Source organism: Urocampus carinirostris, chromosome 13 (assembly GCF_059441175.1).
Source record: "Urocampus carinirostris isolate Australia breed hairy pipefish chromosome 13, RoL_Ucar_1.0, whole genome shotgun sequence".
Lineage (NCBI taxonomy): Eukaryota > Metazoa > Chordata > Actinopteri > Syngnathiformes > Syngnathidae > Urocampus > Urocampus carinirostris.
This window is the reverse complement of record NC_142361.1, coordinates 5283818-5306700: the sequence shown is the minus strand read 5'-3', so window position 1 is coordinate 5306700 and position 22883 is coordinate 5283818. Positions and strand designations below refer to the sequence as shown.

Genomic DNA, 22883 nt, shown 5'->3' with positions numbered 1-22883 from the left:
GTTTTCTATTTTTAATAAATTCAAAAAAAGTAAAAAAAAAAAACGTTTTCACATTGTCATAATGCAGCATTTTGTGTAGAATTTTGAGATAAGAGATTAAATTAATACAGTTTGGAATGAGGCTGTAACATAACAAAATGTGGAAAAAGTGAAGCGCTGTGAATACTTTCCGGATGCACTGTAAACCAACAACCAAGAACGCATTCTAGTTGAGGACCGAGGTACCGCTGTGTATTTAATCACTAATTATCTGATCATGAGGTAGTACAGCATATTTAATAACTTATTTTTGGGGGTTAAGATTTTTAAGATTGCACTGCAAGAAAAAATATATTTAAAATATATCAAATAAAGTACATATCTTTATAATGAAAGACTAAATCGTGTCCATAATTTTTTCTGTCAGTCAACAGTGCCATGAAAGTTTTTCCGCCCTTCCTGAATTCTGTCTTTTTGCAAATTTATAAATCAAAAGGTTTCAGATCTTTAAACCAATCTTGATATCACAGGGACGACCCAAAGAAATACAAAGTTCAGTTTTGAAATGTGGATTATCTATCTACCTTGGTCATATCCCTCAAGAGGGGTGACCGACAGCAAAACACACACATAAAATAACAAAGAAAATAAAAGGGAAATAAATAGCATAAAAAAAAAACACAAAAATTTTGGGACCATGGCCAACCCAATTGCCCAAACAAGTTAGGCACCTCGGCACCCAAGTTGGTCATGCTTTCGTCCCTCCAGATGAAATGGGACACCAGAAAGCGGCCATGTCACTCGGGTCAGGGTGACACAACACACTTTTTTTGTTCAACAGCAGGGCCCGACAGCTTTCGCTGGTTTACCCCCGACGCATCATACGAGTGCCCAGCCCATCCTTAAGAACGCGTCCACAATCCCACTATCCTTTCACAACACCTCTCCACTCCTTCCAAAGGAAAGGAGAAATGTGGATACCATTTATTAAGGCACAAAAAAAAAATCCAGGCCAATCTGGCCCAATGAGAAAAAGTAATTGAGTCAATGTTCAGATTTAAATCTAATTCAGATGCTGTGGTGCCACCTAAAACGGGCAGTTCATGCTAGAAAACCCTTAAATACTGCAGATTTGAAACAAATTTCCAAAGAAGAGCTGACCAAAATTCCTTTACAGCGTTGTGACTCATCGTAAACGTTTGATTTCTGTTATTGTGGGCTGACTCGCTATTAGGTTTAGGGGGCAACTACTCTTTGACAGAAAGGTTTTGATTTTTCTGTGCCTTAAAATTTGAATCAACATTTCAAAACTGCATTTTGTATTTCCTTGGATCGTGTCTGTGTGATATTAAAATTGGCTTCATGATCTGAAATGTTTGAGAGTGATAAATATGCAAAAAACACAGAAACCAGGAAGGGACAAATACCTTTTCAGAACACAGTATGTAGCTTTGCCTTGAGCAGATCAAGATTGAAATCCACAAATAAATAAATATACTTATGGGTGTTGTTTGCATTCATATTCTCAATTTTATCAATCAACACTTTCATATCAGATGCTGATGCTTTATCGTCACACGATACAAGCACATTTGTTTTCTTTTTATAATGATCTCAGCTTTGTTTCAGTGGATCATGCAGGTTTCAGTGGATCATGCAGGTTTTTTTTCATGATCTGTTATCTCCAATGAAAAAATACCAATATACCAATATACATCTAAAAAAATGCATAGGTGTTAGAAGTTGGAACACGCTTCAACTACATTTTATTATACTCATGACATTTTAAAGGTGGCCTTCACAAACCCATGTAATCGTTTTATCAAGAGTTGAAATGAAAAGCAATAAAACACTTTCAGTTTTAGATACAATTGGACTTTGGGACTGTGTGCTACTTTAAAAATTGCGTGAAACGTTTCAATTTAGTAAATTATAAAAGTAAAAATTAATCAAAAGCAACAAAAGGCATATTTCATGTTGGAGGACAGAGAGGGAGGAACAGAGTGTACCCCTAGCTGTTTAAACCCGCCCAGTCTCCTACTCTGCAAAGATACATTGTCTTCATTCCATTCCCTGACACATCTGTCCCAGGTCCAAGCGGTGTGCCGGGGCCTGCGTCGATCCCGCCTACGGTCGAGCTGCTTCACAATACGTGCCTGGGGGGCAAAGGTTCGCTGCAATATCCACAGTTTTTGCGCCTCTTCCTGGAAAAGCTAAGTTTCTATTAGCAAAATAGACCACTTACTGGAATCTTTTCAGAAGGACGTTAATAAATTGCAATTCAGTGCATTTGAGTATATGTGTGTAACTCAGGCATGTCCAAAGTCCAACCCGGGGGTTGGTTATGGGCCGTGATGAAATTGTTACTTGCCCCCAGCCTCGGTCATGAAAATAACATTATGTGGTCCGCCAGTTTTGTTGACCGCAGTACATTAAATTTGTACAGAAAAAAAAAAAAGAAAAAACATTTCACTAAATGATGGCAGTAGCCCTTTGGTCACTTTGCCCTCGGCTTTCCTCAAGAATTTTAGCTCACCCCATTTCTGACATGGCGACTGTAAATAAAAATGGGAAAGCTGACTGTATGCTTCGAGGACAAGTGGAAACTGGAGTATTTTTTCACAAAAATCTAAAACTGTGTTTGCTTAATTTGCCAAGAAATATTCGGTGGCTGTTTTCAAAAAATAAAGGGCAGCGATGGACAAAAACATGCTGACTATAGAAAGCTAGCTGGAAATGAACGCTGTGAATAAGTAAAGAAACCTTGAGTCGCAAGGTCTCACAACAAAGGCAAGCAGCCGACGACTAGATTTTCCTCTCTAGGCGAAGTAACATATTTTACAACTGTAGTCTGTATTTGTAAACAGGAATTATGGGGCTAAACAGACAGCTAGCGACAAGCAACGTCCATAGCTGCACATGCTTCTCGGCGGATTTTTTCTTGTATTTGACAGCATTATTGCGTGTTTTGGAGTTTGAAAATATTTTACACGGTTGGATTTACTCCACTCACGGATGTAAGAGGACCTTGGTTGCATATTAGTATTGAACGTGATGGCTGCAAGACGACTTTCGTGAGCCACTCCGGCTTTTATATTTTCCCAGTATCTTGTTTCAGACTGATGTTGATGTTTTTTGATGAGTCTATTTTTCAATTCAATTCAATTCAATTAAAAGTGTTTATTGTCATATGCACAGTAAAGAACCACGTTTCCCTGCACAAAGAAATTCTTACTTAGCTGTCTGCACAGTTGCCAGCGAAAAATAAAATAAAAACTAAGAACTGGTTGGCATTTCTTGAATCCCAAGAGTTTAACCTTCCTAATGATATGTGGATGGTGCATTTGAGCGATTGGTGACATTGTACAGACACAATGTCTGTACGTGTCTGGGACACTTATTTGCTCATTTGCAATCAGTCGGAATGTTAAGGGGTAATACGTTAGACTGAACTATCTCACTATTTTGTTGACATTCCCACTGTAGCGCCTTATAGTCCGGTGCGCCTTATGTATGGAAAATATAGGACAAAAAAATATTTTTGGGGGTGCGCCTTATAACCCAGAGCGCCTTACAGTCGTGAGAATACGGTATATACAGCGTAATATTATGTATATACACAACTGTTCAAAGGTTTGGGTTCACCTACAATTGTTGTGTTTTCCATAAAAGTCACAGTTATTTATCAAATGAGTTTTCTTAATGTATGTGTTCTCTTGTCCATTCGAATCGCTTCCTTTTGTGGGCCACACTCAGATATGGCTTTTTCTGTGCCACTCTGCCTTAAAGGCATCTCTTAGTCACTTCTTCACTGTAGATATTGACACTGGGGTTTTACAGTTACTATTTAACGAAAATGCTAGTTGAGGACCTTTAAGGCATTTATTTTTCAAACGAGAGACTGTAACATACTTGTTCTCGTGCATGGTTGCGCGGCGGGACCTCACACTTCTCTTTCTACTCTAGTCAGAGCCAGAGAACACACCATTGTAGGATAGCTTCAGTTTCTTTTCACTTTCTCGCATGAACGAGCAGTCATTTCTTAGAAAAAGAATAGACTATCAAGTTTGACATGGAAGATCTCTTATTTTGGCATTTCTGAACGTTTACAAATGTGACGCTCCAGATACTCGAGTTGCTCAAATGACGGTCAGTTTTATAGCTTCTCTAACTAACTAAACTGTTTTCAGCTGTACTAAAATCATTGCACAAGGAACACTGGAGTGCTGGTTACTGGAAATGAGTCTCTATACACCTATATGGATGTGGCATTAAGAACCATATATTTGTAGATGAAATAACAATTTACTAAGTTAACGATTTATGGGATGTATTTCTGATTACCGTAGTTTAATATATCTTTATTGAAAAAAAAGATTTTTCTTTGAGAAATGAATAAGGACATTTCTAAGCGACCCCACACTTTTGAAGGGTAGTGTGTGTTATATACACACTGTTTGGAAAATGCCAAATTGTTGGCGATAGAAAGCATTATCCTCGGTTTAGCCAATCAAAATGCAGAACACAATGCATAATGAAAATCCACAAAGTAGCAAAACTGAAATAAGAAAAACTCCAATAAGGCAGGAGATTACTGTACAGCTGATAGAAACAACATGATAGACACCCAACCACTCACCATTTCTTGGTGCATTCCACCATCAGTTCCTGGTAGGATGCCACAAACTGGAATTTAGAGGCATGCTTTCCAACACGTTGGAGTCGCTTCCAAACTGAAGCCATGCCGAGAAATCTTGTCTCCCCAGGTAAGTAGGTGGGGGATTTGGAGCTACTTCTTTGGGTTTGTTTTTTTACTTCCCTGTTTGCGGCGCTCCACGTCACTGTTTATGACGGCTTTGCAGCCACCAAATACATAGTTTACGTCTTAGCAGAAGACACTAAAAAGATAAGACATCCAAAAACGGCGCCGGAAGGACGAATGTCAGGATTCAGAATCTTGGATACACGAGCGTGGTGAGACGTGCATTATCTTGCAAAGGAAAACATTCCACAATTTCAAACTGCATGATGAGTAATCCACAGGGTGTTGATGCTACAGTGACGTCCCAGGAGGCTCCTACAAAGCAGAAGGAAACGTAAATCAATTTCCGGATAAAACCATACAATGCAAAAAGACCTTTTAGTAAGAACGGGCATCTGCTGATTTGGAGATTCAACATTGAAATATTCCGTTTTTTAGGAGAAAAAATAAAACATTTGACCTTAAAAACACATAAAAACCTTGAATCTATGCACTCTTTCTGCAATGCCCTACACAGTAAGACAGCAGAGTGGTAATAAACAAATAGACCAGGTCATGTACACAAAAAGGGATCTGGATCACCTTTCACTGACATGGACTTATTAGTTACAAAGTCAACAAGAGGTCTGCTACTTGGTCACCATTTTTTTGTCTTTGACCCTATCCTTAGCTAACCCATGTGTTATATGTGTGCAAAAGGAGTCATCAGGGTTATGTAAAAATGTCAAAATAAAACATGATGAGTAACAAGTGAGATCATCATCTTTCCTTGTCTGGCAGGAGCTACAGTAGTTTTAGCTTGTGTTTTTGGTGGAAGTTTTGGGCGACGTGAGAAGAGGCGGCGGGCGTGATCGGGCTACCCCCGTAACTGGGGGAGCCCGCTCGTCTGACGACCCCAGTAGCGCGGCGGGACAACAGGCGGCCGTGCTCGGGACCCCTGTAACTGTGTCGGTGTCGTGCGTATTCCGCCCGAAAGTACCCGCGCCGTTGGGTTAGGGGTTTGCTCGCGGGAGCGACCGAACGGCACCCACGGTGCGCGCAAGTAAAAACCCTGTCGTGAATTTGTCTCCGATCGTCCCGGGCGGACGTAAAATCGCCCAGCTGCACGACTCTTAGCGGTGGATCACTCGGCTCGTGCGTCGATGAAGAACGCAGCTAGCTGCGAGAACTAATGTGATTTGCAGCTGCAACTGGCTGGCAACCAGTTCAGGGTGTCCCCTGCCCACTGCCCGGAGATAGCTCGGATGAACTCCAGCAACCCCGCGACCCTACTGAGGATAAACGGTGAAAATAATGGATAAATGGATGGATATATTTACAAAGCCTGGAGGGAAAAACAAAACTTGGACATTCGCGATGAATCAAGAAGGAAATATTCAAGTAGTTTGAAGTCTGGGGACGAAATGGATTTAGTGTCTTGACTAATTGTTTGTTTTCAAGCCCCAATATTGCACAATAAATATGAAGGCTTCATCGCTTCCACAGGTTGGTGTAGGCTACACGTTTTCTTCTATTCCGTTTGTATTATTTAGCTATTTCAAACGGTTATAGAGGATCGGCTTCAATGTGAGTATATACAGCAATGTGTAACTAGACAGTTACTTTCAGTGTAACGCACTACTTGTGGGGTGTCGGTAATTTGAGGGGGTAATACAATTTTATTTGAAATGAAGTGACTAGGAACTGAAACTAATTTACCTTTTTTCCCCAGTAACGCACCCAACGATGGATATAAGACGGTGTCGTCATGTACTTCTAATAGGGGGAGCTGTGATGCTGCAAATCCAGAGACTAGTCGGAGCCACAATCCGTCCACTACTAAAAAAGATGCGAGTCCACCAAACCCAGATGACACTCACCGTGTTGTGGAAGCAGACGCTCCGGCTGTCGGGTGGTCTTATTGGAGATTCCCAGACGGTTGTTTGGGGAAAATTGTTATAGAATTTTCATATTCCTTGCGGTAGCACCAAGCCCCTACAACTAGCCAGCTACACTATTAGCTTGTAGCCATCATAACACCGCGCGAATGGAAACCGTTGCTCAGCCGCCTAGACACGTTAGCTAGGACATGTTCCGGTTGAGTCATAAGTGACTCCCAAGTGACATTTTGAGAAACTTGTGCCCCCAAATTTGTCTATAAAATGAAATAAAAAGCTCAATATAACCGGCTGCGACTCGGGTGGCAAAGTGGGGATAGTTGTAAGTACTTTGACCGCTGCTATTTGCAAAGCTACCAAAGATTTACACTGATGTAATTTATAAAATAAAATTGAGAGAGTTCAATCCGACCAATTGACTCTAGTACTTATGTTGTATTGACTCTTACATACATAAAAATCCCTAACAATTTAAATTCAAACCTTGTTGATGATGGTATCATGATTAACCTTGTTTTATACGCTTGCAAATAAAAAAACTGTGCTTTTATTTTGAAGAATATTCAACACGTTTTTTAGCACGGCTTGTGATTTCTCTATCACGCTTGATTTTCATCATCATGCCACCGCCTTGATAGATGACTGGAAGAAGAAACGCCTCCGGATATCTTTTGTGGGTGGCATTTTTCTACCATTTACAGCATGTTGATGTCCCACGAGGCACTCTGGGAATTGTTGTCAACCGGGAAGCAGATTGCTAATGTAAAAATAAAAAGTACACAATGTTTTCATTTTTTTTATACCAACTGTCAAAAGCACACTCTTTACTTAAACACAGATAAGTAGTGGGAATTTGTAAGTGTGCATCAAAAGTGGGCCGTCAGGGACTGCAAGGTGTTTTCTGCTGGCCTAAAATTATCTGAATCATGTGGTATCTAGGGTGTAACAGCCCGTTTTTGGGGGTGTTCAAGCACCTTCAAATTCAACCCACGCACTCACAAAAAATCTCTATCTATCTACCTTGGTCATATCCCTCAAGAGGGGTGACCGACAGCAAGACAAACACATACAATAACAAAGAAAATAAAAGGGAAAAAATAGCAAAAAAACACACAAAAATTTTTGGACCATGGCCATGGTTTACCCCTGCCGCATTATACGGGTGCCCAGCCCATCCTTAAGAACGCGTCCACAATCCCACTATCCTTTCACAACACCTCTCCACTCCTTTCTATCACCAACAAGAGCTCTAGCTTCCAATATATTTAGACCTCTTTCTTGCAGTGCACTCATAGCACCATCCATCCACGTCAATCGCGGCCTTCCTCTTGGTCTCCTTCCATTGACTTCTGCTCTGTAGATCCTCTTCAACATTCGCTCCTCATCCATCCTCTCCATGTGTCCAAACCAACCGAGTACTCTCTTATCAACACGCTTGCTCAGTTCCACGACAACTCCAGTTCTGTCTCTCACAATTTAATTTCTCAATCTATCCAATCTTGTCTCCCTAACATAGTCATCAAACACTTCATCTCAAAAACACTCAATTTCCTTCTTAAATCTGCGTTCAGGCTCCAAGTCTCTGCACCAAACAACACAGTCGGCACAATCACTCTCTCATACAGTCCCCTCTTAACATCCATACTCATACTCTTGTTGTTCATCACTCTCCTCAGAGCAGAAACCTTGCTTCCTTGATTCACTCTGTGCAATACCTCGCACTCTATTCCACCAATTGCAGCCACATCACAACCCAAGTACCTAAAGCTTTCAACTTCTTCCAGCACCCGTCCATGCTCACTCCATCACGTGAACACTTCATCACCTCACTCTTCCCAACATTGACACATAACTTACACCTATCACATACTCTTCCAAACTCCGTTACCAACCTTCTCAATGTTTCCTCAGAATCAGCCACAAGCGCTGTGTCATCTGCAAACAACAACTGACTTACCTGCCACACTGTTCCACTGTTGTCCATCATCTCTACACCTTTGCCAAATACTCTTGCATTCACCTCTCTCACCACAGCATCTATGTACACACTAAACAGCCATGGTGACATCACACACCCCTGTCTCACACCAGTCAACACAGGGAACCACTCATTTGTCTCACTCCCTACTCTTACACATGCTCTTCTGTTCATATAAAAACTCCTCAATGCTTCCAACAACTTTCAACCCACTCCATACATCACCATCACTTGCCACAACGCCTCTCTATCAACTCTGTCATACGCCTTTTCCAAGTCAATGAAAGCCAAATAAACATCCTTACCTTTTGCAAAATATTTCTCACACATCTGTCATACTGCAAACACCTGATCCACACGTCCTCTTCCTTTCCTGAAACCACTCTGCTCCTCCATCACCAACTCATTCGTTCTTTCTCTCACTCTCTTAATCAAGACTCTTCCATACAGACAACAAACTGAAACCTCTCGAATTGCTACATTCATACGTATCACCTTTACCCTTATACAATGGCACCACACATGCACTACACCAGTCAACAGGAACCACACACCTTAAAAAGCATACATTCAACAAGCGTACTAATCAGTCAATCATAGCTGTGCCACCTTTTTTCAGGCATTCAGCAGTACAACCATCCAACCCAGGTGCCTCCCCCCCTTTCATTTCTTTCACTGCCTCTTGCACCTCCCATGTTTCCACAGGCTTCACATTTAAATCACCCAACACAGGCATTCTCTCCATACCAAATTCCTTTTTTTTACTAGCCAAACACTCTGAATCCTCAGCACCCCCAAAACTCAGAACTTAAAATCGCCACTGTATGATTTTAGATACGTTTTGTCCACGAACACTTATTAAATTGATTCCAAATTGTCTGTCAGCTTCCTTTCATTAATTTCCCCTGATTACACTGTTTCAAGATGGCTTCCTAGTTAGGCATTTAACCAATCACGTATCAGCCGTTACTTGTTGCCAGGGTCAGAGAAGGCCTTCACCAGAGGACTTCATAATCAGTTCTGCAGGCCCTGGAGCATAAAATAAGTGTCAAAAAGGTCTTGCATTAAGCAATTAGATTTAAGGTTGGCGAAGCCAAGACCTTATAGAAAGCCTAGGGAAACGTCACCATTTTCACAAACTATGATTGGCTAGGGGGCGATATTTCACCAAAGGGATCACGCCAACCGTGGTTAAACGTAGAGAGCAAGCCGCACAAGCAAATGTTTATTTAATAGCATTTTTTCAAACCACAATGGCTGAAAAGGGAGAAGAAATCATTTTGGTAAAGATTTACCCTCAAAGCCAATTTCAAGACGGACTTTTTGAGGAAAAGCTTGACATTATTAAGAAAAGGTTGGACAAATCCGAAGCATTTTGCAACTGGGAAAGGGTTTTGTCTTCCACTTTCAGGCCACGGACAATGAGTGGTACCCCTGCTTTACAGGCCCCGAGGATTATTGCAAATTATATTGCTCGGAATGCTTGTTATTTGCCACGGATGGAAATTCTGTTTGGAGCAGCACTGGATTCGTAAACTTAACTAAGGCTGCAAGAGACACCAAAGCACTGCTGGACATTTACAAGCAACTAAGCTCTCCAAAACTTCTGGGGAACCTAGGGTGGATTTAGTATGTGAGCAAGTGTGTAGGAAAAAGGAGCTCCACAACAAAAAGGTGAAGAAAAATAAGGGAAATCTTAAAAAAGAAGACTGATGGGCTGAGGATTTTTTTTTTTTTTTGGGAAAGCAGGAACTTTCTCTGCGGGGACACGATGAACATGCTGTATCCAAAATCAAAATATACTATGTGGAGCTTCTTTCTCTCTGTCATGATTACTCATTACACTCACCTGTGCCTGCTCGTTTGGCGCCAGCTATTTAAGCTCAGTCCTTTCACTTGCCTGGTGCTAGTCCGGCAGAGAACCTCTGTTTACACAAGGCAAGCATTTTGACTCTGACTTCCATCGGTCCTGTTTTGGCACCCGTTTCCAACTCGCCTGTTTCTGACTTCCCCCGTTTGTCACCGGTTACGACCCGTCTTTTGACCCCGACCACGTTCTGATGTTCCGGCTAACAACCCGTTCTTCCTGTTTGACCACGCTCCGATCTCCCGCTTCGGAAGATCCTCTTCCACATTCCGAACACGTTCCGATCCAGTGAGCGGCTTGCTTCCCTCGTCCAGCTAGCACCGGATTGCTGACGTTTGTTTTTCCTCTATATCTCAATAAACTTGTGAGTAAACGTTGTGCATCTGGGTCCTCCTCCTGTTCTGATTCCAACACTCTCATTGCTAAAAGAAACAAATTTACATTGCCAACTGTCCAATAACAACTGACGAAAGGAGGATGGATTTAGTGTACAAATAAAAAGGATTTTTGTTGAGTAAAATGTGGCCATATTACTAATTCCATAATAATGTTGAAAATGTATGAGGTTATTATTGACACCTTTTATGTGTTATAGCTGTAGCCGCAGTTAAGATCTTTTAGCCTTGTGAAGGCCTAAGTGTAAAATGCTTAGCCCGCCACTGGACTACATTCATTTGTATTCATTGTAAAATATTTTATATATTGTTGTAATAAAAATAAATCTCAGCCGACAACATCATGGAATGGACCAGCGCCAACTTTGCCGCAACTCAAACCCAGGCCAGGAACAGTCAGCAGTGGAGAAAGCTGAGAAATTATGCTTTCTTTGTGAAGTGATCAGTCATGGGACTTCAAATAAAAATAGAGATAAGTACTCAGAGTGAATCCAAACAAAAAAAGGTCTCAATGGGCATTGTGGTATCAAGACATTCTGCAAACGAGCCTCTCATTTTCTTCTCCGTTTGCATTAATAAGTTAGTGAGAACAGGAATCTATTGCAAACATGTCAACACACATTCTCGCTGTGAGCCAAGAGTAGAAAGTAGGCCAAGATATGCACTGCATAACCGGAAATTGTGGTGTTCATCACACACACAAAAATAATAAATATAAAAATCAGTTCAGCGTGACCATGCTGCAATATAATAAATGCTTCGAAATTGTTCTAGGAAGCCCCTTAAATGAATTTGAAGTTACTGTTCAAGTGACAAAATTTCCATCCACAGGTCAAAGGAAACGCTGGTGAGAAAAAATGCTAGATGCCACTTTTGTGAGTCTTGTCCCAAGTCAATGAGTAGCAGAGTATAGTGTGATTTTTTAATGAGATTTTTTTTCTGTCTTTATCGAGCTTTTCCAGTTTTTGTAAACCAGTGTAACATGGCCTGCCTGCACACATTGTTGAGGCCGAACGGCGGAATTCATGTCAGTTCATACCAACCCATTGACAGGAAAAGATTGTGGATCGCACATGGCATGGCCGCAACCAGGCTGTTTTTGGGGGTGTCAAATTCAACCAAAGCACCCCCAAAATGTTTAGCAATTTTAAAACTTTGTTCCTTGCTAAAGGACAGGATAGGCTTAAATATGATAGAAAAACGCTAGATAAAAAAACAACAACACAGCCTCTGAACCACTCCACGGGCCTAAAATGGTTCAGTCCATTTGAATGAATAAAACTTTTGTTTCGAACATGACCTAGGCAAAAACAAAACAACTAATCAAAAAACAAAAATAAACACGAACACTGTTAACATGCATGTTTGAAATGGAGCAGGAAGAAGCATATGCTTTGTTAGGAACTTAATAATAATAATAATAATAATGCATTTTATTTAAAAGCGCCTTTCAGGCCACCCAAGGACACTGTACAAACAATGAAAGAAAAAAAATACAATTTAAAAAGTTGTAAACGAAATAATAAATAAAAACAAGACATAAAATCATAAAAACATAAGAAATGGAGAAGCTATGTGTTGTAGGCAGTCCTGAACAGGTGTGTTTTTAGACGGGACTTAAAAGTGGAGAGAGGTGTGCAGTTTTGGAGGTCCGGAGGTAGATTGTTCCAAAGCTTGGGAGCAGCGCGACTGAAGGCTCTGGCCGAAGAGGAGAGCATTGCAGTAGTCAAGGCGGGATGTGACAAGACTGTGGACGAGAATAGCAGTAGTGCGGGGGGTGAGGGAAGGGCGGAGTCTGGTAATATTGCGGAGGTGGAAATAAGCAGTGCGGGTGATGGTGTTGATATGTGAGTGGAAGGTAAGCATGCTATCCAGGATGACACCCAGACTCTTGACCTGGGGGGAGGGGGACACTAAGGAGCTGTCGATGTTGAGAGAGAAGTTGTTTACTTTGGATAAAGTGGATTTGGTGCCAAGAAGGAGGAATTCTGTTTTATTGGCATTTAATTTAAGAAAGTTTGTTGTGAACCATGTTTTGAGTTCGGAAAGGCAAGAGGTGAGGGAGGGAGGTGGGAGTATGGAGTTTGGTTTGCAGGAGAGGTAGAGTTGGGTGTCATCAGCAAAGCAGTGAAAGTGGATATTAAATTTGCGGAGGATATGACCAAGAGGCAAGAGGTAGACGATGAAGAGAAGAGGACCCAAGACAGATCCCTGGGGTACACCTGTGGTGACTAGGGAGGGCTTTGAGGTGAAGGATTTCAGCTGGACAAACTGAGAGCGGCCAGTGAGATAGGAATGGAACCAACTGAGGGGAGTATGGGTGAGACCAATGGAGGAGAGTCTATTGAGGAGGATAGGGTGAGAGATTGTGTCGAAGGCGGCGCTCAAGTCTAGGAGGATGAGGATGGAGACTAAACCGGAGTCGGATGCTATGAGGAGATCATTTACAATACGGATTAGGGCAGTCTCTGTGCTGTGGCGGGGGCGGAAACCAGACTGAAAGGGCTCATAGAGAGAGTGGAGGGACAGGTGCGAGTGGAGTTGAGCAGCAACAGTTTTTTCAAGGATTTTTGAAATAAATGGAAGGTTGGAGATGGGGCGGAGGTTGTCGAAGTTGTTGGGGTCAGCACCATGTTTTTTAAGTGTAGGAGTAACAGCAGCGGTTTTGAAAAGTGATGGGACAATACCAGAAGAGAGTGAGGAGTGAATAATGGCAGATATGAGAGGAAGCAGGGAAGGGAGGCAGGATTTAACAAGGGATGAAGGGAGGGGATCGAGCTGGCAAGTGGTGGGCTTGGATTTGAGTATGAGGTTGGATAATTCAGCAGTCGTGGGTGGAGCAAAACTGGAGAAGAAGTGACAAGGAGAAGGAAATTCAGATGGGGAGGGAGCAGACAGGTTTTGATGGAGTTGGTGATGAATCTTAAGGATTTTGTGATTGAAGTACTCCATTATGGAGTTGCAGGTTGCTGTGGAGTACAGGTGGAGGGGGAGAGAATTTGGTGGCTGGAGGATTTTGTTCATGACAGAGAAGAGAGTTCTTGAATTTCCTTCGTTGGAAAGGATGAGGCCGGAGTAGTAGCTGGATTTGGTTTGTGCAATTTGGTCCTTGTATTTAGCAGTATGGGTAGTGTACATGTCCTTATGGATGGTGAGGCCGGTTTTCTTATAGAGTCGCTCAAGTTGGCGGTTCTTTGATTTCATTGACCGAAGAGCGGGTGTAAACCAGGGGGCAGATGTGGAGAATGAGGCAGTCCTGGTTTTCAGGGGGGCAAGAGAATTTAGAATATTTGTGAGGCAGGTATTGTAGTGAGTGGTAAGCTCATCCGGGCTTGAAAGAGCTTCTGGGGGTGGGGAACGGTCAATAATGGAGCAGAGGGTGTCAATGTTGATATTTTTGGTATTACGAAAATAAATGAGACGGGAGGTTTTGACAGTAGAGAGACAGAGTACGGTGTTAAAAGTGAGGAGGACATGATCAGATTCAGGAAAAACGTTGGAAGTGGGCTTGGAAGTAGAGAGGCCAGAGCAGCAAACCAAGTCCAATGTGTGGCCTTTAATGTGGGTGGGGAAGTCAATAAGGCTGTGTATCCCGAGACTCTCCAGGCAGGATGTGAAGTCTCTGGTGAGTGGCAGGTTGGGGTTGTCCATGTGAATATTGAAATCTCCTAATAAAATTAAATTTGGCGAGAGAGTGGATAAATGTGTAATTAAGCTGGAGAATTCATTGATAAAATCACTATGTGGCTTTGGGGGGCGATAAATTGAAGCAATAATAGTTGGCGTGGGTCCGGGGAGCTTAAACACCAGACATTCAAAGGAAGTCGATGAAGTGACGGAGACAGGCAAGACTTTCCACTTCTCGCGGTGAATTACCGCGAGACCTCCTCCACGGCCGTTGCCACGGGGACGGCAGATGTAAACAAAGCCGGGAGGAGTGGAGTCATTCAGAGCAGCGAAGTCGTTTGTTTGTTGCCAAGTTTCTGTTAAAACGAGGAAGTCGAGTTTTCGTTCAGCGAGGACGTCTTGGATGAGGTGGCCCTTGTTCCTGAGTGAGCGGACGTTCAGCAATCCAAAGTTGACGGCGGAGGTGTCTTGTTTGACGGCGGCAGTGCTGTTAGCCGACCTAGCTAGGCGGGCTAATGTATGGCAGTTAGCCCTACGGCCGCAGTTTATGGGAGGGCGTCGAGATGTGGACCAGGTCGAGGTGATTGAACCAGGGTTTTTATACTCGGCGTGCCTGCGCGATCCGCGGTGAATGTAGCGGCGTCGAGGCAGGCGAGTTATGTCAGGATGGTGGAGCAGCTCCGGTGGCGGAGGCCCCCGTGCAATCCACCGGATCCGGAGAAGATCCGCGATAGAATACTGGAGCAATCCTGTCGCTGGATGGTGGCAGAACGTCAGGAGTATCAGGAATAATCCAAAAGCGGCGAGGTTTTGGCACGCCATGACGAGGGAGAGAGGCCGGTGCTGTGACAGCTGGTATGTTTAAGTTAGCCCGAGGGCTAAGTTACGAGGGTTTGATTGATAAAGTGAAATGTTGGTTCAGGTTACATCAACCAAAGTACCCACAGTCCAAAACAGAAGGGCAAAAGAAAAATCAGAAAAAGTATCTGAGCTTCGAAAAAGTTTGGAAAAGTTTTTGGAGTGAGAAGCGGCGACATACACGCCAGCGTCCTCTCACCCCGGAAGTCAATGTAATATTAAAATGTACCGTTTACCAAATTGTTCGGATTAGTTATCTGACTCCATTAACCAAACACAACCTACATTCATCTAACAATGCACGCTCATTTCTTGATGGAAAAATGAACAAGAGACGGGCATTTCCACACGGGGACAGATTTAATTTCTTAAATAATTTAGCTCCATCGAATATATGGCCAAATTAGCCGAATTAGTGCCGCTCAAGTCTCCGTCCAGCCTCCTTCAGACTTCAGATTCAGACTTCAGATCTACTTTATTGTCATTCTAGTACACGTGTATACAGAACGAAATGTCGATGCATCTGACCCCCACAGTTTCCTTGAATGTACAGATATAAATAAAGTTGTATTGTATTTTGGCTACGTATAGTATTTTACCATAGTGCTGATAGTGCAAGAAGAGTAGCTAACCAGATGTGCAAAATGGGCAGTCAGGTTAACAAGTCAGGTACACAGTAACATTAACACTGTAACAATTACGCTGTAATTACAATAGTGCAGAGAGCAATGTGCAAGGAGTGGCAAGCTATAAAAAACTGCCAGTAGTGCAAAAAGTCAGATTAGCAGCCGTTTAGATTTAAGTTAACTATATGTTAGATTGACCATTTAACAGTCTAATGGCCAGGGGGACTAGACTATTGCGGAGCCTGGTGGTCCTGCACCGCACACTGCAGTACCTCTTCCCAGAGGCTAGCAGAGTGAACAGTCCATGATGGGGGTGAGAGGGGTCCCCGGTAATGTTCTTAGCATGGGATAGGCAGCGCTTCTGGCCAATGTCCTGAATGGAGGGAAGTGTAGTCCTCTCTCGATCTCCTGCTTCTTTCTCTCGGCCCACGTTTTTTCCGCAAGCTGGTGTGCCGGCTCCTCCCATGGGCGTGCCAAGAAAGCCCCCACGTGGTGTCCACCCCCTTGCCTCGATGTCTGGATAAACTCAAAACAGCAGAGCGTTTATCAAAACAATGCCTGCCATCCTTCGTCAGAGTCCTGTTATCAAAATTCCCCAGCCAAAACATTCCGCATTTGGAACAGCGAGACCTGAGCCCACTCAGTGAAAATCTTCATTGTACTCGATAGATGTAACTTGTATTTAATCGTATAAAATCCTTTACAGTAAAATGTATAAAATCCTTCAGCTTATTAAATCCTACACCTTTGACTTAATCAATAATTGTGTCTCACAGTTAGCTCTTCTGTGTATTTAGATGCAACAAACACCTCTCGAATATACATAATTAAGTTGGCTCCATGGATACACAGTCCCTTCATTATATCATCATCATCACCATCACTACTTCCATGAATTTTTATTATATCAGATTAATTTAGTTTATCCTATCTATTAATTCTATACTGCTAGTAATCACTAAATATCATTTAGTCACCAATAATGACAATAATAACTAATAATAACATTTATAATTAGTATAATTAGAATGTTAATATAAAAATAAACAATAACAATGTTGAGTTGCTTACATCTACCATTTGCTATATCAGTCAGACGCCATTTTCCTTCTCTCTCTACTTTGCCAATAGTTTTTTGTATCTGGATTTTACCAGGTGAATATTTGGACACTGTTTGATTCTTATCACCGCCCTTTCCCCCTCAATACCATGACTTTGTTATTATCAACAGATATTAAACCTCATTTTAGCTGCATTCAATTGAATGATCAGCCTAGCTTAATTGTTGTGTATAAGCTATGTGTGGCCATTCTATCAGCACCAGTAAAGTGTAGGGTCGCACTATTAATTGTTGAATAGAATACACCAATGTCTAATAAGTACCATGCTTATTCTGTGTGTTATTTTGTGTGTTATTCTGTGTGTGTGTGTGTGTGTGTTTTTAATACATGAAATTTTCGGAAGGTTATTATTTTGAACTGCTGGTAAATCGCAATTAAAGCAATCTGTTTACGTGGCCTCCGATTAGTAAGGAAAGACGGTAATTTCGCCAAAGTAAATATTTTCTACTTGCTCAAAAGTGATTTCTATACATGGTGGAAATCTGTACTTTTCTGTTGTATAACTTTCCCTAAAAAATGAGATACTAAGTCCCTTTAGTTACATTTGCACGAGGGGGAACATTTCACACAGGGGGTGAATTTTTCGACATAACACCGGTCAATATCAGGTAGGTACGAGTAAATAGCTTTTTTAAGCTAAATGGACAAAAGTGGCTAATATGACCAGTTTTTACAGTAGTTAAACATTAGACTAATTGACTTTCCTTGGCCTGCCCCCACCTTAGATATAGTTAATGTTGATCAGATCAACAATTATAATGATAATGACAATAAATGAATAATTATTAGATAGATAGATAGATAGATAGATAGATAGATAGATACTTTGTTCATCCCCGAAGGGAAATTCACATTTCCAGCAGCATCCCTGAGCTGAGAACAATCGAGAACAATCGAAAATATCAACAATATAACCCTTGGAAAAGGTAGCATAGTGTCTAATACGCATGTGCGACAATCAGCACTTCATGTAACACTACATAAAATAATTGCCCAGGTTGTATTTTATTTCCGAGCCATATGTACTCATGAAAAGAGCCATATATGGCTCTCAAACCATAGGTTCCTGACCCTTGGTCTATAGTGTGCATTGTTAGCAAAATTTTCCACAACTTTTATCAAACTTAGATTAATAGGGCATTCGGCATTAAAGTACTTCCAAACCATATAAAATGGGCACCGCAAATGCGGACATTCCTAATGCCCTCAACCCTTTATTGGCTTGCAGCAATCGTCTCCTACGGTTCTTTTAAAAAGGCCTGTTTCTCCTTGGAAATGGAAAAAAATTGAGTTCCTTAAAATCGCGATGAGAGCAGCAGTACACACAACGGCTGGGCATGTTGTTTTTGTAAATTGTGACTAAGAATACAAGTCAACATACAAATCCTCTGTCACTCCATTCAAACTCATACTGCCACTTCTGCTGCTCTGGGTCAACAATGCACACGCATCCTGTAGTGATCGAGTGATGACTCTGGCATGAAAGGTTCTATAGAATTATCATTTACACATAACTCAGAAAAGCGGGAAGTGCTTTTTAAAAATCTGTTTTACACGGAGTAGGTGTCCACTTCCATGCCGATTGATAAGGATTCTAATACATATACTGTGGCAAATCAATCAAATTGCATCCATTGACATTTTGTCACATGCAGGCGACTGAAAATGACGGCATTCAGGTAACAATCAACACCCCACTTTTCTGCAAATAAACTGTGGTAGGTTCTTAAATACTTAACTGCTGTGATGATATTTTCAGTGATGTAGCAAAATGACTACCTTTATTCCTTCTGTGAGGCTCTTCCATCTATTTCTCATACATGTAATTATTTATCATAGAGTTGTTGAGGTGTATGAAAAATAGAGGAGAGTAATTCAAATGAACCACAGAAGGAAAAGCAACATTAGCCCAAAATACGAAAGACAACATGTCTTGTCAGAACCACCAGCCTACCCTAGCAAACCAGTCGCCATATTGTTTTACGTGTTAATTAGTCAAAAGGTTTACAAGTGTTTCAAGCAAAGTTTTGGTAGTTATTGTGGAAAATGCCTATGAATTGGTACAACAAAAGCAGAAAAGCCAAAAAGGGGCTAACTGGCAAAAATAACACAAGGTCAGCTAACAGGGTCTAACCATGACCGATCAACAAGAGGCGGCTGCAGCCCCAGTGCAGATACGCAATGCTGGCCGGCCAAAAAACATGCAGTGAGCAGCTAGGTTAACCGGGTACCAACAACAAAAAACGGCTACGGCTACAAACGCAGGAATAAACCGAGAGACATGGGAAAACTGGCGCTATTGCCTGGCTATCCAGCCAAACATCACACGGTGGAGCACCAACAAGCACCAACTGGGATCAAACAAAACAGGAAGCCCTTGGCATCCCCGACGCAAACGGGGACATAGCTGGACCAACCGTGACACACACAGCAAAAAACATAAACGAAAAGCCACAAATGCCTACCTAAAAGGGTGCAAAGCCAAACAAGGAATGCACGCCGTCACAGCAGCCGGTAAAAAAAAAAACCACACAGCCTTTGACTAGAAGCACACAACTCTGACAAAAAAGTCAAAAGGCCAAAGCAAAGTTTCAATTTCTCTGAGCAGAAATGAGCGGTATGCATTCAATGTTCACTAAATCGCCGTTTGTTTCAGTGCTGCCTCACATGTTGTGTTAACGGGATTTGAAATTTTGTATGTGTTGTGTTCCTTTAACAATCTCACAATTCTACAGCAAACTAACTAGATGGGTCAACTTTGAGATCAAGTTTCCAAAGTCCCCCAGTGCGTGGAATATCTTGCCATAAACTTGCATACTGTCATGATTGCCAAAATGAAGACACCTGCGGCAATCGTTTGGCGTGCAAAAGCGCTCTCTCTGATTGGCTGGCACTCTCCTCTTAAGCTGTCAGCGGCCAGAGGAGGGGGTCAGACCGTACTTGTATCTCTCTGTGTGTTTTGCCAGATTCCAGTACCAAAGACCTTTCCTGTTTGATTCCTGCCTGCCTTCGGTATCGACCTGTTTCTGCCCCACGATTACGACCTGCTCTCCTGCCCTGGCCATCGACCTGCCCGCTAAGCCTTATCGATTCTGCCTACCTGTCACGGAGCTGCCATTCCGTCCAACGCTGCTAGCGACCGACAACCTTTGGCTTCCAAAGCAAGCTCTGTCAGCTCTATCCAAAAAAGATTCCTTTAAAACAAACGCAATTGGGTCCGAGATTCAGTCCTGGTTCATGACCCATAATTGTGGGAAGGAACATTAAATGTTTTGTGTCAAATTGCAAAAACAAATCTTTTTGGGAATACCTTTAATAATTGTCTCAGTCAAACTGTTATATTTGCAAGCCAAAGTGAACCGGACTGTTTATGTTAATTGTAGTATGCATCATTAAGTATTAATACACACATATCTGTCAACTTATTAGTTTTCCCGTGTTTTCATATTTTTCTCATAAATTTTTTGATCATTTGAGATTCGGACTGCACGAGTACCAAAATCTAATCGATATTGCGATGCCATTGCGTAACTGCAAAACACTGCGTTATTTTTCAAGGATTTATAGTTCCATCTTTGTGTTTTTCCCCTTTTTTATTTGAGTGAGGGAGTGTTTGGCCACCCAGATTGGTCACAGTTCGGGTTTTAATGGCGCTGGCCAATTAGAGGCAAGTTTTAGCGGCAATAGCCAATAAAGGCAAGGCAACCTTTGCAAGCAGGACACTATGCTATACACCCACCGTTTGAGTCAAAAAGTAAATCGTGGTCAGCAGACAGTCTCCCTAACAAAGCTCCCCAGAAGAAGGCGCTGTTTTCCTGAGATTAAAGCATGTCACTATAATAAAGTGGATCCATTGACATTATTGAAAACAATTTCCATTCCGGCAACCACCTCTTTGACCTGTTGCCCTACAAGTGCTACAAGTCCCTCAAAACTCTGAGACAGCTTGTTTCCTGGGACCGTCACAGCCCTGAATGAACACATCCATCCATTTATCCATCAATTTTCGGCACCGCTTATCCTCACTAGGGTCGCGGGGGTGGTGGAGCCTATCCCGGCCCACTTCGGGCAGTGGGCAGAGGACACCCTGAACTGTTTGCCAGCTACTTGCAGGGCACATGAAGACATACAGAGCACTCATTCACACCTAGGGACAATTTGGAATGTGAGAGGAAACCGGAGTGCCCGGGGGAAACCCACGCAAGCACAGGGAGAACATGCAAACTCCACACAGGAAGGCTGGTAGCTTGATTTGATCCCATGACCTCAGAACCTTGCAGCGAACGCATGAACCACTCACCTGCCGTGCCGCCTGTGACAACCCAACTTTTATTATTTAAGGTTTTTCTCTTTTTGGTCCAAAATGAAAATGTGAAAAAATATAGATACTTTTGCAAGAAAGTATATATATATCCAGGGGCAGAACATACCAACAATTGAAGATAACCAGATAAAATGCCTCTGAAAGTGGTACGATTTATCTCTGGTGGAGAGAGGCAGCATTCTCAGGACAGACGAGCAGCCTGATGAGTGGCTGCAAAGGATTGAGAGATCAGGCCGACATGGGAAGTTGAAGGCCTGGTTGTTCACGTCATTGGGGCTTTACATCACGTCAGGACAGCTGCAGTTTCCCCTGTCTTCGATAGTTGAAGAGTTCAAGGTGGCAAAGTGCTGTCATGATGCTCAAAGATTCAAGCGACGAGATTGCCAGAGGCGCAGGCGTCATTACTAGATCTGGGCGTAGATGGGCAGCAGACAGCTAAGTACAACAGGCAGAAGGCCGGCTGGGGTTGAAAGATGTCATCAGAAATGCATGCATAGGGCGTCAGGGACTAGGGTCCACCCATTTCCAGCAATGGAACAAAGCTGATCCAAGGCAGAGGAGAGACATGGTGCAGGCCGAGGTCCGCCTGTTGGAGGAGGAGGAGGCCAGGTGGTCTAGGGCTGTGGAGCTTGGAGTCCAAGGAGCCTGGACGAAGTGGGACCTTTCAAAGCAAAGGATCACACCTGTGGTGTGACTTGATCTAAGATGGCGGCGCCCCTGTTCGGCTGCGGCTACATCAGCTCGCTACAGTTTTTTACACTTCGGCCATAAAACCCAGTCTTCGACTCAGTTTTGACGGCGCACAAAGTCAACTAAAACTGCAGATTAATATACGATCGCAGTTTTTTTGCTGGATATGCGATCATCCAGACATCAAGCGCTCGGTGCTACGACCACTCGGGAGTGTTTATTTAGCCACGGACTGCTACGTCAACAAGACCCAGCGGCCTACAAACCAGCGATGCAGAGTTGCAAGAGAGCGGTGTGACCGGAGGAGGAAGCGAGGTTGTCGGACTGGGCTAACCGCTAGGCTAAAGGCTAAACCCTTCAAAACGCCTCTCCTATCCATTTTCTTCTCCAACGTTCGCTCTCTGGACAATAAACTGGACCATTTACAACTGGAAGTAACATCGAACCGCGAGATGACGAACTGCTGCGCTAAAAAACTGTGCGGGTCAGATGTATCGACATTTCGTTCTGTATACACGTATACACGAATGACAATAAAGTATATCTGAATCTGAATCTGAATCACCTGGCCAGAACTCTGGAGGTTGGAACCATTCCGGATCTCTTCCTTGCTTCGTACAGTGTACGACACCCTTCCAACACCAACCAATTTGTACAGATGGGGGTTGAAGGAGGACCCTTCACATTAAATTCAGTACCTAATAACAGGAACCCAACATACCGTCCCACTTAAATTCAGCAACGATGAAAAATACTACATATTCACAACAGAAACTTTA

At 42.6% G+C, this 22883-nt stretch overlaps 1 protein-coding gene and 1 long non-coding RNA gene across 6 annotated transcripts in view; one reads left to right on the top strand and one right to left on the bottom strand.

Moving 5' to 3' along the window:
- Positions 1-6725, bottom strand: part of ehbp1 (EH domain binding protein 1) — a 278859-nt gene extending 272134 nt beyond the window's left edge. For 4 of the 5 annotated variants that reach the window (XM_088351022.1, XM_088351026.1, XM_088351024.1 and 1 more), the window contains exons 1-2: positions 6601-6725; positions 4619-5056 (exon numbers count right to left, since the gene is read on the bottom strand). In XM_088351022.1, coding sequence (XP_088207148.1) covers positions 4619-4722 — 104 coding nt within the window. In that variant the 5' untranslated portion in view covers positions 4723-5056; positions 6601-6725. Of the gene's footprint in view, positions 1-4618; positions 5057-6439; positions 6577-6600 lie in introns of those variants that run through there. The other variant, XM_088351023.1, reaches the window with a different exon arrangement.
- A 7963-nt stretch (positions 6726-14688) lies between these two features.
- On the top strand, positions 14689-22659 carry LOC148353554 (uncharacterized). The gene is made up of 2 exons (XR_015852541.1): positions 14689-15340; positions 20057-22659. It is a non-coding gene; the product is annotated as an uncharacterized LOC148353554 (long non-coding RNA).
- The last annotated feature ends 224 nt before the right edge of the window (positions 22660-22883 follow it).